At 32.8% G+C, this 12,715-nt stretch overlaps 2 protein-coding genes and 1 non-coding gene across 3 annotated transcripts; 1 reads left to right on the forward strand and 2 right to left on the reverse strand.

Moving 5' to 3' along the window:
• Positions 1 to 4,749: 4,749 nt before the first annotated feature.
• LOC105961508 (uncharacterized) lies at positions 4,750 to 7,125 on the reverse strand. The gene is made up of 4 exons (XM_088822711.1): positions 7,113 to 7,125; positions 5,882 to 6,971; positions 5,339 to 5,500; positions 4,750 to 5,248 (listed from the first exon to the last, which is right to left on the reverse strand). The coding sequence occupies exons 1-4, from the start codon at positions 7,123 to 7,125 to the stop codon at positions 4,750 to 4,752; spliced, it is 1,764 nt and encodes a 587-aa protein (XP_088678837.1).
• A 109-nt stretch (positions 7,126 to 7,234) lies between these two features.
• On the reverse strand, positions 7,235 to 8,576 carry LOC148767958 (uncharacterized). Its single transcript, XM_088823320.1, has 2 exons — positions 8,149 to 8,576; positions 7,235 to 8,062 (listed from the first exon to the last, which is right to left on the reverse strand). The coding sequence occupies exons 1-2, from the start codon at positions 8,492 to 8,494 to the stop codon at positions 7,314 to 7,316; spliced, it is 1,095 nt and encodes a 364-aa protein (XP_088679446.1). The 5' UTR covers positions 8,495 to 8,576; the 3' UTR covers positions 7,235 to 7,313.
• A 1,754-nt stretch (positions 8,577 to 10,330) lies between these two features.
• LOC105966905 (uncharacterized) lies at positions 10,331 to 10,840 on the forward strand. The gene is made up of 2 exons (XR_016033570.1): positions 10,331 to 10,430; positions 10,521 to 10,840. It is a non-coding gene; the product is annotated as an uncharacterized LOC105966905 (transcript).
• The last annotated feature ends 1,875 nt before the right edge of the window (positions 10,841 to 12,715 follow it).

Genomic DNA, 12,715 nt, shown 5'->3' on the forward strand with positions numbered 1-12,715 from the left:
ACCTTGCCGATTTGTTTACCAAATCATTACCAATATCTACATTTCAAAAATTGGTATACGACATTGGTATGAGACGAGTCAAGGTAAATCAAGATTGACAATTATTTTGGGAAATTTTATAGCTCGTTTTCAGGGGGAGCGATAGTGCGCTGTACTCTTTTTCCCTTATGTCTGGTTTTTATCCCATTGGGTTTTTCCAGCTTGAGGTTTTTAATGAGGCAGCTTATGCACACGACTTCAGATTTGAGTAATGCACTCTTTTTCCTTCTGATAGATTTTGTCCCAATGGGTTTTCCGACTTAAGGTTTTAATGAGGCATAAATTTTTTACTCATTTTAAAATCTATATGTATTGAATGTGTTTCGTCCAAGGGGGAGTATTATAATATAATGGACTCAACACAATTATGTGCCAAGTGTAGACACAAGATAGGAGAAAAGGCTAGTGTTGACAAGTGTAGAAATAGGTGTCCTTTGCTTTTCCTAGTGTTGACAAATGTCTAATTGTAATTGGGCAAAAGCCTATAAATAGCAATGTGTGCAAAGTAATACAATACACTATTTTTTGCTGCACTTTCTCTCTCTATACATATATATTTATATTATATTATATTGTGTATAATATTATATTATATTAATTAGTGTGTGTATTTATACATATATACATAACCGTATATACACATATATATACAAGTTCCATATTAAATATTAAAACTAGTTAATATTGATTAATTAATAATATTCACACCATTAGTATTTTTAATAAAATATTTAATTATCTAATATCTATTTTACAATATATATATATATATATATATATATATATATATATATATATATATATATATATATATATATATATATATATATATATATATACTAGGGGAGTCGAACCGCGCTATGCGCAGTACGTAATGCCCGGTAGATATGAAATTTCACAATTTGTTATATATTTTGACGGTCAATTATATTCAATATCATATAGTTAATTTAATGCAAATAGACAATACAATAGAATAAACATAGTTTGACGTAGCATATTACATAAATTGCTTAAGATATTGCCATATGTTGTAAGCAACCACAAAAGAAGTTTTGAGTTCTAGTTTTATACAGAGATATTCAATTCAAAAAGTTGATATAATTAATAGAGGAATGATACTAAAATTACATGGCAATACGTACAAAAATGCTGCCTAATATTGATTTGTTCTACGGCTGTAACCAGCAGTCTAAGTTATAGATCTTTGCTGGTAGATGTTCCACAATCATCTTCGACGGGCAATGATTGATCAACAATATCTATGAAAGAGATACGACAAAAAGTAGCCTAAATAGTTGAATCGAAAAACTAAAAGAGAGAATAGGAAAGTCACTGAATCATATACGTATTAACTTACCTTCATCAAAAAGCTTTCTAGCAACAATTGTTTTCTTAGGAGTCCCAGAATCATTAAGGAAATCATTAGTTGCGGGTGAATCCATGTGAAGGGGTTGCTTGTTCATATCATTTTTCCAATTGTAAGCTAATAACAAGATATTGAGTTTGAGAAACATTTCTCATGACATTTTCTTTTTTCTTTAGCTTCATAAAAAATGTTTCTCCAGCCATTTCAAAGTTTAGTTTTGTTTATATATGTACTATCACCCTGCATGATTAAAATCATCAGATCATAAAAAAAGAAAATGTATTTCAACCAACTTACTTTCATGCAACCATTTTTTATTGCATACCGCATTGTACATCTCCATGCTCATTGTGGAGTTGACTTGAAGTATTTTGGCATCCCCAAAGACAATGACATCAAGTTCTCCACTACCATCATAAATATTGAGGAAAAGATTTGCCCTGAATTATACATATATATAATATAACTAAGATGAAATTACTATGTTTTTTCAATTAGTATTTATTTGTTGTAATTATACCTCGGCTTTGCAAGAGCATCTTCCTTGCAACTTGCACATGTATATGAATGGTTTAGCTCTGCATCGACACCAGAAAAGCATTGATTGCATGCCATGTAGAAAAACTTTTGATCATAGTCTATTATTTTAGCTTTGACCCGAACCACAAATTTGTCTTTCTGTGTGAATAAGATTTGTCAGAAAACACGTAATAGCATATTTAAAATAGTAAAAATGTTTAACGAATAAATTACTTGTTTCAGAGCTACCACATCGATCAAGGGGTAAATTCATTTTTCAATAGTTGCGTGAAAGGAGTCTTCGTGAAATAGATATTCCTTGCTGGCTAAGGCATCATATATTATTGTTTCGTTATTTGCACGCCTACAATTTATTATTTTAAATGAGTTTCTAATTATAACAAAATTGTACAATGTATCTAACCTCCATGTGTTAAAAATACAAATAAGTACTTGTACCAATTTTTCATGTTTTGAGCTTCAACAATCTGGGGATCCACCGTTATAGCTGTTGTTGGAGTTGATGCAAGAGAGAGACATTATTACAATAGAAATAAGTACGTCATTATAGCCTTGGAATATATTAAAATTTTATGGAGTCAAAATTATATGTATTATGCAAAATATTTTTTTATGTACCATAGTACGAAGAAACAGAGAGTCGTGTTGCTCTTATGATTGACATATTTTCTTCTGCCTCCTCGATTATCTTTCCTTCCGTCTCAGCTACACTATTCCATAGGGTTAAAATTACTGGCTTTTTGCTGAAATAATTCAATATTGAAACATATTATTAAAAAAAAGTGTAATATTAAATAATTAAAAAAATAAAATATTGACATAATAATTATTTAGGTGCTCTTGGTTGATGACGGCAAAATCACGAACAATGTGTTGTTTCCCAGAAGCTACTATAGTTCGCATCGCCCGTTTCTCAATAACTATGACAAGAAAATCTGTTTTGAAGTAGAATAAAAAAAAAATAACACATAGCAATGCAAGGAATTTATCACATTTTATAAAAAAAAAAATGAGAATGTCGTCTATACCTTTCAATTCATCATTTTGTGTGCTGCTCTTCAACTGACCAATTGACGCAAAATTTAGATTCATTGCTGATCTAGGGATAGCATGTCCTATCTCGCGACTAATTGCAGTTCTTGCAGTTATGATCCATTGATATAGATATCCAAATTTATTATACTTTTCAGCGAGAGGGGTAATTTTAGCATTGGAATATTTCTCAAGTAGTACGAATTTTTTTCGAACTTTGAAATATCATTATCAAATATAGTAGCCATAGCCTTTTGTCCCTGTTTTAAACAATCAAATTATAATAATTTAGTATTGCAATTATTTTTCTTGAAGTTATATTTAATTGGTATTATGATAGTAAGACATAATAAGAACTTACTGTTCCATCCGCAAAAACAATCCTCTGGTAACGTTTGGGACTTGAGTACGACTGTTGTGGTTTTGATATGTCATGTACCACTACTTTTATGCTCCAACGAGGAATACTTGGCAAGACGTCTTGGATCCGATCTAAACAACTGAAGTCATTCTGCACAAAACAAATTAGCCAAATATTACTAATGTTGTACAAAACAATGTGTACAAAACGTTAAAAACCATGAAAGTATTTAAAAACTCATAAGTTATCAATATAATTTCATTATAACAGTAAATTATTCTGTATAAAGATGGCCTTCAGCTAGATTGTAAATTTCATTGTAAACTATATTCTTCGTATATTGTACAGGTACAAGTGCTTTTTCACATGATGGTTGAATCAAGATTTTACCTGCATCAGCTGATCTAGCTCTTGACAGTGCAACATAAAGTTGCCCATGTGAGAACTGGCTCTCATAGGTAAACTCCAACAAAATCAAGTGCTTGACCTTGAGCTTTATTTATAGTCATAACAAAACATGGTCTAACGGGAAATTGCATCCTTTTAAAAGGAATCAGACACTTTTTTTTATTAGAAGACTCTAAAGGAATCCTTGGTATGAACACGTGACTTTTTTTTATCAAAAGACTTTAAAATCACCTACTGCTATTTCTGCTCCAATAAAATTCTCCCCTAATTCTCGACATATTAATCGTGTTCCATTACAAAGGCCTTCAATAGGATCTAAATTCCTCAATAACATAATCGGACAATTCTTCTTTAACCTCAAAATGTGAGGGGGAAGGCCACTTACGAAAATACTATTCAAATAGTTTTCGTATTCTCCTTGTTGGTTTGAATCTATTGTCTTATTATAACTAACATACTCCCTTAGAGTTCCAGGGAAATTATCTATTAATAGATCATTTATTTCTTCAACACATTCGTTTTTAGGAGTCAAAATTGCCCTATTAAGTAATTTATAATGATCTGTGTGGAACAAATCGAAACTGGGAAAGACACTACTTATCAACATATTAAGAGAAGTCTTTGTATCGACAAAAGGGATAAGCGTATTTTGGGGGATGGTAATGTTGTTTTCATATACGAAAGGCTCATCACCATCGCCAATTCGCATTAAAAACGACCCAAAACAAGGATATTCTTTAGCACGCATGTTTTCTTGTAGTCTAATCTTTGTAACATTTGGCCAGATCACTGAACTGACAATTCTAGCCGCAATCATGGATTCCCTTGATCCTCCAGGCACTATAGGTAAAGTTTGCCTAAATTCACCACCAAATATAATCACTTCCCCCAAAAGGTTAGTCATCAGACATCAAGTCCCGAAGTAATTCATCAAGAGCTTCAATAGAATGACGATTTGCCATTGAGGCCTCATCCCACACCACAAGTTTTGCATTTATTATCATTTTAGCAAGGCTGCATTGTTTGCTGATGTTACCAATTGATTTTCTTGAAGATCAAATGGAAGCTTAAATCTGGAATGAGCTGTTCGCCCACCTGGTAACAAAGAAACTGCTACTCCTGAAGTAGCCACAACTAAAGCAATATTTCCTTTAGAATGCACATATGCCAATAATGCACGGTACACAAAGGTTTTTCCGGTTCCACCAGGCCCATCTACAAAGAAAACACCACCTTCATTGGAGTTAATTTTAGATACAATCATATCGAAAGCTATCCGTTGATCTTCATTTAATGCATGACTTGAAAGCAAATCTTCATTTGATATTTCCAAATTTTGCTCATGCTCATACTCCCGACTCATTTTATCACGAACAGAAGAATAAGAAATTGGAAACCGCAAAGAAAAATCCGATATGGATTTGTCCATAGAGAGCAGGAAATTGTGTATAGCTCTAATTGTTTTCTTCATTATTTCAGCTTCAGACATTCCATCAAATCTAGAGAAATCCTCAGAGAATGCAGAATAATATTTATCTCAAAGAACTTGCAGATTGGGAACGACTCCGTAGACAAGTAGCATCGCAAACAGTCTTCGCAAACTGCATGGCATTTGATAATGAATTGCTTCAGCCAAACAATTATCTATATAATCATCGGATTCCAATAACCCTCTAAATACAGCAGCCTCGCGAAAAGATCCAACTAAGTCATTTCCAATAGACTTCAAATCTTCGAAAGATTGCGGACACCTTACATGCATTAACAATAACCGTTCATAATATCGTTCACCTTCAAATGGACTCACTGTGGATAACCTACCAACAATGACTTGTTTCTATTGTAGCTTCCATTTTTTAAATTTAGAATCCCAGACAAAATGTTCTGGGAATTCCTTATAAAGAAGCTTCAGATGCTTTGCGTTTGAATCATTGGAATTCATCCAAAAGAATTCGGTTAACATAGTCTTTGACGATAAAGGATTTTGCAGAAGTTGCTCCACGGACTGATGGAGGCCGAAGCGCAAAGGTTGCTGATTTGGCAAATGCACTGGCAAAATTATAACGGCAGGGTGTATCTCACTCATTGGAAATGCATAGATTCTCCAATAAGCTTCAGGCGCACATATCTACCGTCCGTCTTGGAAAGCCTGAATCTCATCGTATGAACCATGAGATTTATTTCCAACCACGTGATATGCCATCTTATCATGTCCTTTGTAGATGTATTTGTACAAGTATTTAACTAACTTGATATCTGAACATATCTCGACATTAATGTGACAATCAAACTTTGCAAGCAGATACGGGCAATAAGGAACGACGTGTCTGTTATCCAGACGGACTTTGCGCACGACTACTGTCTTGCCATCATCTCTTCTTTTATAGCATGGATAAGAATTGCGCCCATGAACAGTGACCTCAGAAAATTGTTTAGGATAATGGTTTTTACAAACGCCGTCTCTCATACATATGTTTGATGGATTTGAATCACCACATGGACCGTGCATCATGTGACGAACAACATATTCTCTTAAAAAAGGATGTGAAGTATCTGGTAGTTCAGCACTTATAATATCATCATAGAAATCTGATGAAACTATTTTGTGACGGTCCGTCAAAATAATAACCCAATGGGCGTGAGGCAAACCCCGTTTTTGAGACTCGATTGCATATACATACGCTGCAACTTCACCAAAAAGTTTTTTTCTGACAATTTCATCTTTGAGCTCAAGCTTTGCTTTGAAAACCCTTGCGATTAAATCTAGCCTATCATGCGGTTTTTCATTTCGAAGAAATTTATCTTTGATTTCTTTCCAAGCCGGATTGCAAGTCATGGTCAAGAATATATCTGGTTTTCCATATCTTTGCACGAGAGCCATAGCATTAACATATCGTTTTTTCACGTCCCTTGGTCCACCTATAAATGAAGAAGGCAGCAAAACCTTTTTTCCGACGTTTGCGGGATCATTTTCTTCATCGATACATAAAGAATCAGTAATTCCTTGAAATGATTCGATCCGAAATTCTTGTTGAAGTTGGCCACATCTATAATAATCCAAGCGAGATGTCTCCAACTTAACGTATGAATCAATTGCGTATTGATGAGCCAATCTTCCTGAATGCAATAAATAAGAGGGAACGTGTTCACGCATTTGAGCTCTGTAACACGAAAACTCTCTACATGATACGTTCATACGAGAGTTCTTGTTTATCTGAAGAACTGCACGTAAATAAGAATATAAAACTTACTGTTAGTTTATAAAATTACATAAAAAATAATATTGATAATAAAATTATATTATTAATAAGAAACATAAATGAATGTCTAGTTATATTAGTAGTAACATATTTTTATTTGTACCGTTTTCTTCCATTTCCAAAACTGCTTCAGCCGAAATTGCATTGGTAGGATCAGTTGTATTTTGACCTTGACAAGGTTCCTTTCTTTTTCGCGAAGGAGAAATGGTCTGCACCAACTTCTTTATTCCAGCATGCCACCCTGGCTCTCCGTATGGAAATAATAATGGATATTGTAGCGGGTCATAGCAACCGTAACGATATTTCACCTTATGGTTGTGGCCGCCATCAGTGTATACACGAATATCTCATTCACGTTCAATGGAACACCATCAGAATCGTTCCACACAGCAGCCACTTCATCGGCTGTCGGTAAATTATAAGTTCTCTGATCCAGTTTGCTATCTGATCTAATAACAATGTGCGCATTTCGGAGGTCATTCCAAGTCTGAAGCCTTTTAAAGAAGATGGAATATAGATTTTTTGAGAGAGCCGAAATTAGAAGGTCCATAATATCAACCCGTAATTGTTTTGATTGAAGTACTTGAGGATCCAAGTCTTCAGAGGTGTCGAGGAAAAATAGCTGAAGCATATCTTTTGTATTAGGTGAACCACCAATAGGATTCATAAAATGGTAGACTTGACCTATAACTTTTAAAGCATAAATGCCATCTTTAGCCCACCATGACTGCAGATCGGTTTTAATTCCCATGGAAGTGAATGCAAATGCATTGTTATAAGTTCGAGATCGTCTTCTAAATTGGCACGCAACTTCCGATTGCCCGGTAAATAAGGAATGTAAGATCGGACAAACAGTAGGGTCCACCAAAGAAATCTGGCCTTTAGAAAAACAAAATCCCACAACATCACGAGAGAAACGAAATGCCCCGCAGTAGGAACATGGAGGCGTGATAGAAAGTATCCAAGGTATTTTCGCAATATCAGACATTCTTTTAAAACGGTTTGCAACACGACGAATATTGTTGCAATTTTGTTGCACATTTTCTGGTACATCTGCAATGAGAGCAAGATTTTTTATAATGTAAAATATAAATAGTATGCAGTTTTAAATAACTGAAATTTAGTAATCAATGACTTACTTTGTGCTTGTACATGCAAAAAGGGTTGTTCTTGCAATGGAGTAGAAGAAGTATAAATTTGAGGAATTCTCTGAGATCTTGTCGGCAAGCACGCGGTACTTTGTATTACACCAAATGCATCTTCACCACCATGAATTTGACCAATGGAGTTGGCCACAACAGATGAATCATTCAAGGTACGAGCCCGAGCCAAATCAGATGGCTCATTTATATCCGACCGTGCCCGGCGTGCATAATTCTCCCTTTTTCTAGAATTCAATTTCTCTCTATCTTGAACACTCATTGCAACATATCTTATACGAGCTCTCTGATTGCGAATTTCTTTTTGCTTTGAAGAAGAATCCATGACTATACGTATATCTCAACAATATTTCGACTTGGGTTAACTATTCTAGACTCACATAAAAACAATGACAATGAAATCCATCATAAATTACACACATAATATATTTTTAACAACAAATAAAAACATAGAATAATTATGGGATAATGTAGTTCAAACTATAAAAAGAACAGAGCAAAGGCTTATATCATACAACCCATGGAATTATGAATAATCAAATAATATGCACACAAACCTTTCCAAGTTGAAGTGAATCAATGTGAATATGTGATGTTGCTTCGAGGAATCTATAAAACAAATTAATTTAAATTTAGAAAATGTTGTACCGAATAAAATAGGTAAAATTATCTCTAATACAAATCTAACAACAACTCAACAACTAAATGTATGGCTCATTTTTCTTTCTTTTAAATGAGCAACGGGTGAAAAAAAAATGAAACACTGTAAAACTTGCAGTTAGAGTGTAGATGCCCATAAAATTTAAACATATGAAACTTGCAACCAAAGTAATGAAACTTGTAGAAATAAATGAAACATACAGTAAAGTAAGTAAAGTAAGAAAGTAAAGTTTTTGATATAACCTTAAAGTAACACACAGTAAATGTAATATGATTTCTTTGAATATCAGCCCAGAAAATAAAATTTAGAAATGGATTCTTCAAACAAAGAGCACCAAATGTGAATTTTAGTAAACTATGAGAAATGGTGGTTGTTACAGAAATGCGAGTTGGTATCTGTTTTGAACGAATGAAGGAGAAGCAGAAGTACGAAGAAATGAATAATTATATTTGGTCTATACCATAAGCTATGATATATCATGATGATCCTATAAAATATTATATAATTTAATATTTAAAATTAATAAAAACAACTATGAAGGACAACAATTAATAAAAACAACTATTATAATATAATATAAAAAAATATGATGTGGGCTTTTCCCAGAGGATAGATAGCTGCCAATATAGATTTTTAATACCTATACGTTTTAATAATTTGTTGTGAATATAGCAATATATCTCATATAATAAATTTATGATAAATTATTAGAAGTTTAATTAGTAATAATTTTATATTTATTCGTAAATAAGATATTTTTAATATTATATAGAAGTTTTAATTTGTAGTGAAGATAACAACTTTTATATTTATATTTATTAATAAGTATAAACTGATTATAAAAGAACTATTCAATCTATTTTTATTTTTATTTGATAATTAACGATTCAATTTATTAGTTATTGGAATTTCTGCATAATTATTCCCACGTGGTTTGATGTGATACTGAAAAAAACGGTAGCCTCAAAATTCTTTTGAGAGATGTGAAAAAGAAATTAGACATAAAGAATGTGATGGTGGGTCTACTTTTTAAAGATGTGAAATAAGGCAATAAATGTAGATGTAATTATCTTTAGTTTGCATGGGGAAAGGTAAACATGAACCCAAACGACGTCGTTTTATCGTAGTAAGTGGCTGCAGATAAATGATGCATTAAATGGAAGCACGTGAAGAAAGTTGAGATAAAGCGCGTGGAGGAGTGAGTTAGGCGTAGGAGGAGAGAGGAAATGGGCCCACACAATGTAAGTCTAGTTATTAAAATATGTGGAAAATATTAAATATTAAAATAACAAAGTAAATTTAAGATGTAAAAGAAATTAGGAAAATTATTTCAGCAGATAAACTTTGAAATAACTTATTTAGCTGAAGTAATGTAGAACCATAACGTATTCATAGTTATAAGTTACGATTTTTGTTTTTCTTAGATGTATAAGTTGGCTTAATTGGTTAAATCATGTTTCTACGCACATGATTAATTTTTAATTGCGTCTACCTTGTGACAGGTGGAAAAGGTGAAACAAGACGACGCCCTCGTAGATTTAAGTAATATTTTGGGAGAGCTAAAGAATATGGCTATTGACATGGGATCTGAAATTGAAAGGTTAATTGTATCTTGATCTAGATGATCATATTTTAATCAAAATTTATTAAACCAAATGGATGTTAATTTTTAATTTTTTGGCGAATGCAGGCAGAACAAAGCTTTGGATCATGTTCATGATGATGTCGAGGAAATTAATATCCGAGTGAAAGGTGCGAATCAGCGTACCCGTCGTTTGCTCGGAAAGTAGATGCATAACTCATTGGCTTGAGTTTTTGCATGTATGTATATTTGGTATTCAAACTTTGATATGATGCTATTATTGTGTTCATATTCAACTACATTTTATTATTTTTATTATTATTACAGCTCCTTGTTCAAACAACAATTCAAAGTTTGTAGTGCCGCCCCTTGTATGACTTGTCCAAATACTCTTCCCCTTTTATCAAATTTGATATATTGTTACCAAATTTAATCTTTTTTTTTTACCATTAGCTCTTTATGTTTGGGTAATTATGGTTACTCCCTTTTTTTACGGTTGTGGGTTTTTCATAATTTGACCTTACCTCAGGATGGCCGTAGTTTACCTTTTTTTTTATTACATTCTAATTTACTTAGGGCCACTCCAACCTTCTTGGTTTTCGGAAGCTAAAAGTTATATTTTAACATTTTTACCATTTTCGATCAAAAATACTTGCTCCAGCAGAAGTGGTATAATTTACATGGTCTGCAAAAATTGAAGACTCAACTGGTATATATACCAGTCCCATTTCAAGGACTGTTCAACAAAGGTATCAGAAAATCTTATATATAATAGAAAGAAACGCTAGGGCAACCATAAAAAACCCTTATGGAATTTATGTAATTATTTATCCTTAATATTTTTTTTTCTAATTTCCTAATTATTTTTTCAACAATTATCAAAATTGACACTGAAATGTGACGAATCCTTCCGGTTTCAATCTCCTATTTTTCAATAATATAATATATCTCAAATTTTAAGAGATAAAGATAGAAATTCAATTTATTAAATCTTAACCTATTTGTTTGGATTATAAATCTTACTATGTAAAAATAACTAATTTTATATAAATCTGAATTGTACTACTTTCTTCTATTTTACCATGTTAGTATATATATTTTGTTTATTATGTATTAAATTGATTATTGTTTTATCACTTTTAAAATACGATCCCGTGCATCAGAAAATATGCTAGTATATTATAATGATACTAAACATGCCACAACTCCCCCTAAGGTGATCAGAATTAAAGCCAAGTACAAATACATATTATATTCAAGGGATTATTTTAGGGACCACTTATATGCAAAATATATATAACTAGCGATCGAGGGGATTATACATTGGTGCAAAACCGCTCCTCCATTTTGAACTTAATTTGACAGACCCCCGTTTGCCTACCTTGAAATACTTAAAATGCCATTTTAAAATCAGTTTTAAACACTAGCCAACTCACATCCGTCTTTCTCTTCCTCTTTAACTCTCAGATTCAAATCTCGCCCCCATAGATCTCCAACCGGTGATGTTGCTTCTTGGAGTCATAACTCTCTCTCCGGTGATCAAACTTCGATGGTTTAGCTTTCGTTGGATTCCTCTCATCGAACTCTTTCTTTTGGTGGTGATTTCATCCAGTCTAGAGCACTCGATATGTTTCTGCAATCGTTGTACAGTCGGAGTATATTTCGACGGTGAGTCTTGCCAGAGGAGTAATTTGTGTTCCGACAGTCGGAATTTGACGGTCCCACCGTTGGATTCCTCTCGTCGTAATCTATTTTTTTAAATTAATTTTGTTCAATTTTTTATTTTCACATTTGTTTCAAAAAAAAATTTCATTGCGAGTGTGGAACCTTGGTGGTTGGCGGCGGCTAGATTTTTTGGTAGGAGATGCTTGTGCTGAAGTGTCATTGGCGATTTTAGGGGTGGTAATCGAGTCGAGCTGGCTCACGAATTCGACGAGCTGGCTCGACAAAGGTTCGAACTCGAGCTCGATCTCGAGCTCGATCTCACGAGTTCGAGCTCGATCTCACGAGTTCGAGCTTCGGACGAGCTCGAGCTCGAGCCCAGATTTAGTTGTTCGACAGCTCGCGAGCCGCCTCGCGAGCTCCCTTCTTTTCTTTTCTTTTTTTTTTTTTTTAAATATATATATATATATATATATATATATATATATATATATATATATATATATATATATATATATATATATATATATATATATATATATATATATATATATATATATATATATATATTAACTAAATGGTAAATAGTCTATAATAATAAATATTTCTAGTATTTAAATAGAAACAAATCTATACTAAGA

This window comes from Erythranthe guttata, chromosome 9 (assembly GCF_056151865.1).
Source record: "Erythranthe guttata isolate IM_541 chromosome 9, IM_541, whole genome shotgun sequence".
NCBI classification, from domain to species: domain Eukaryota; kingdom Viridiplantae; phylum Streptophyta; class Magnoliopsida; order Lamiales; family Phrymaceae; genus Erythranthe; species Erythranthe guttata.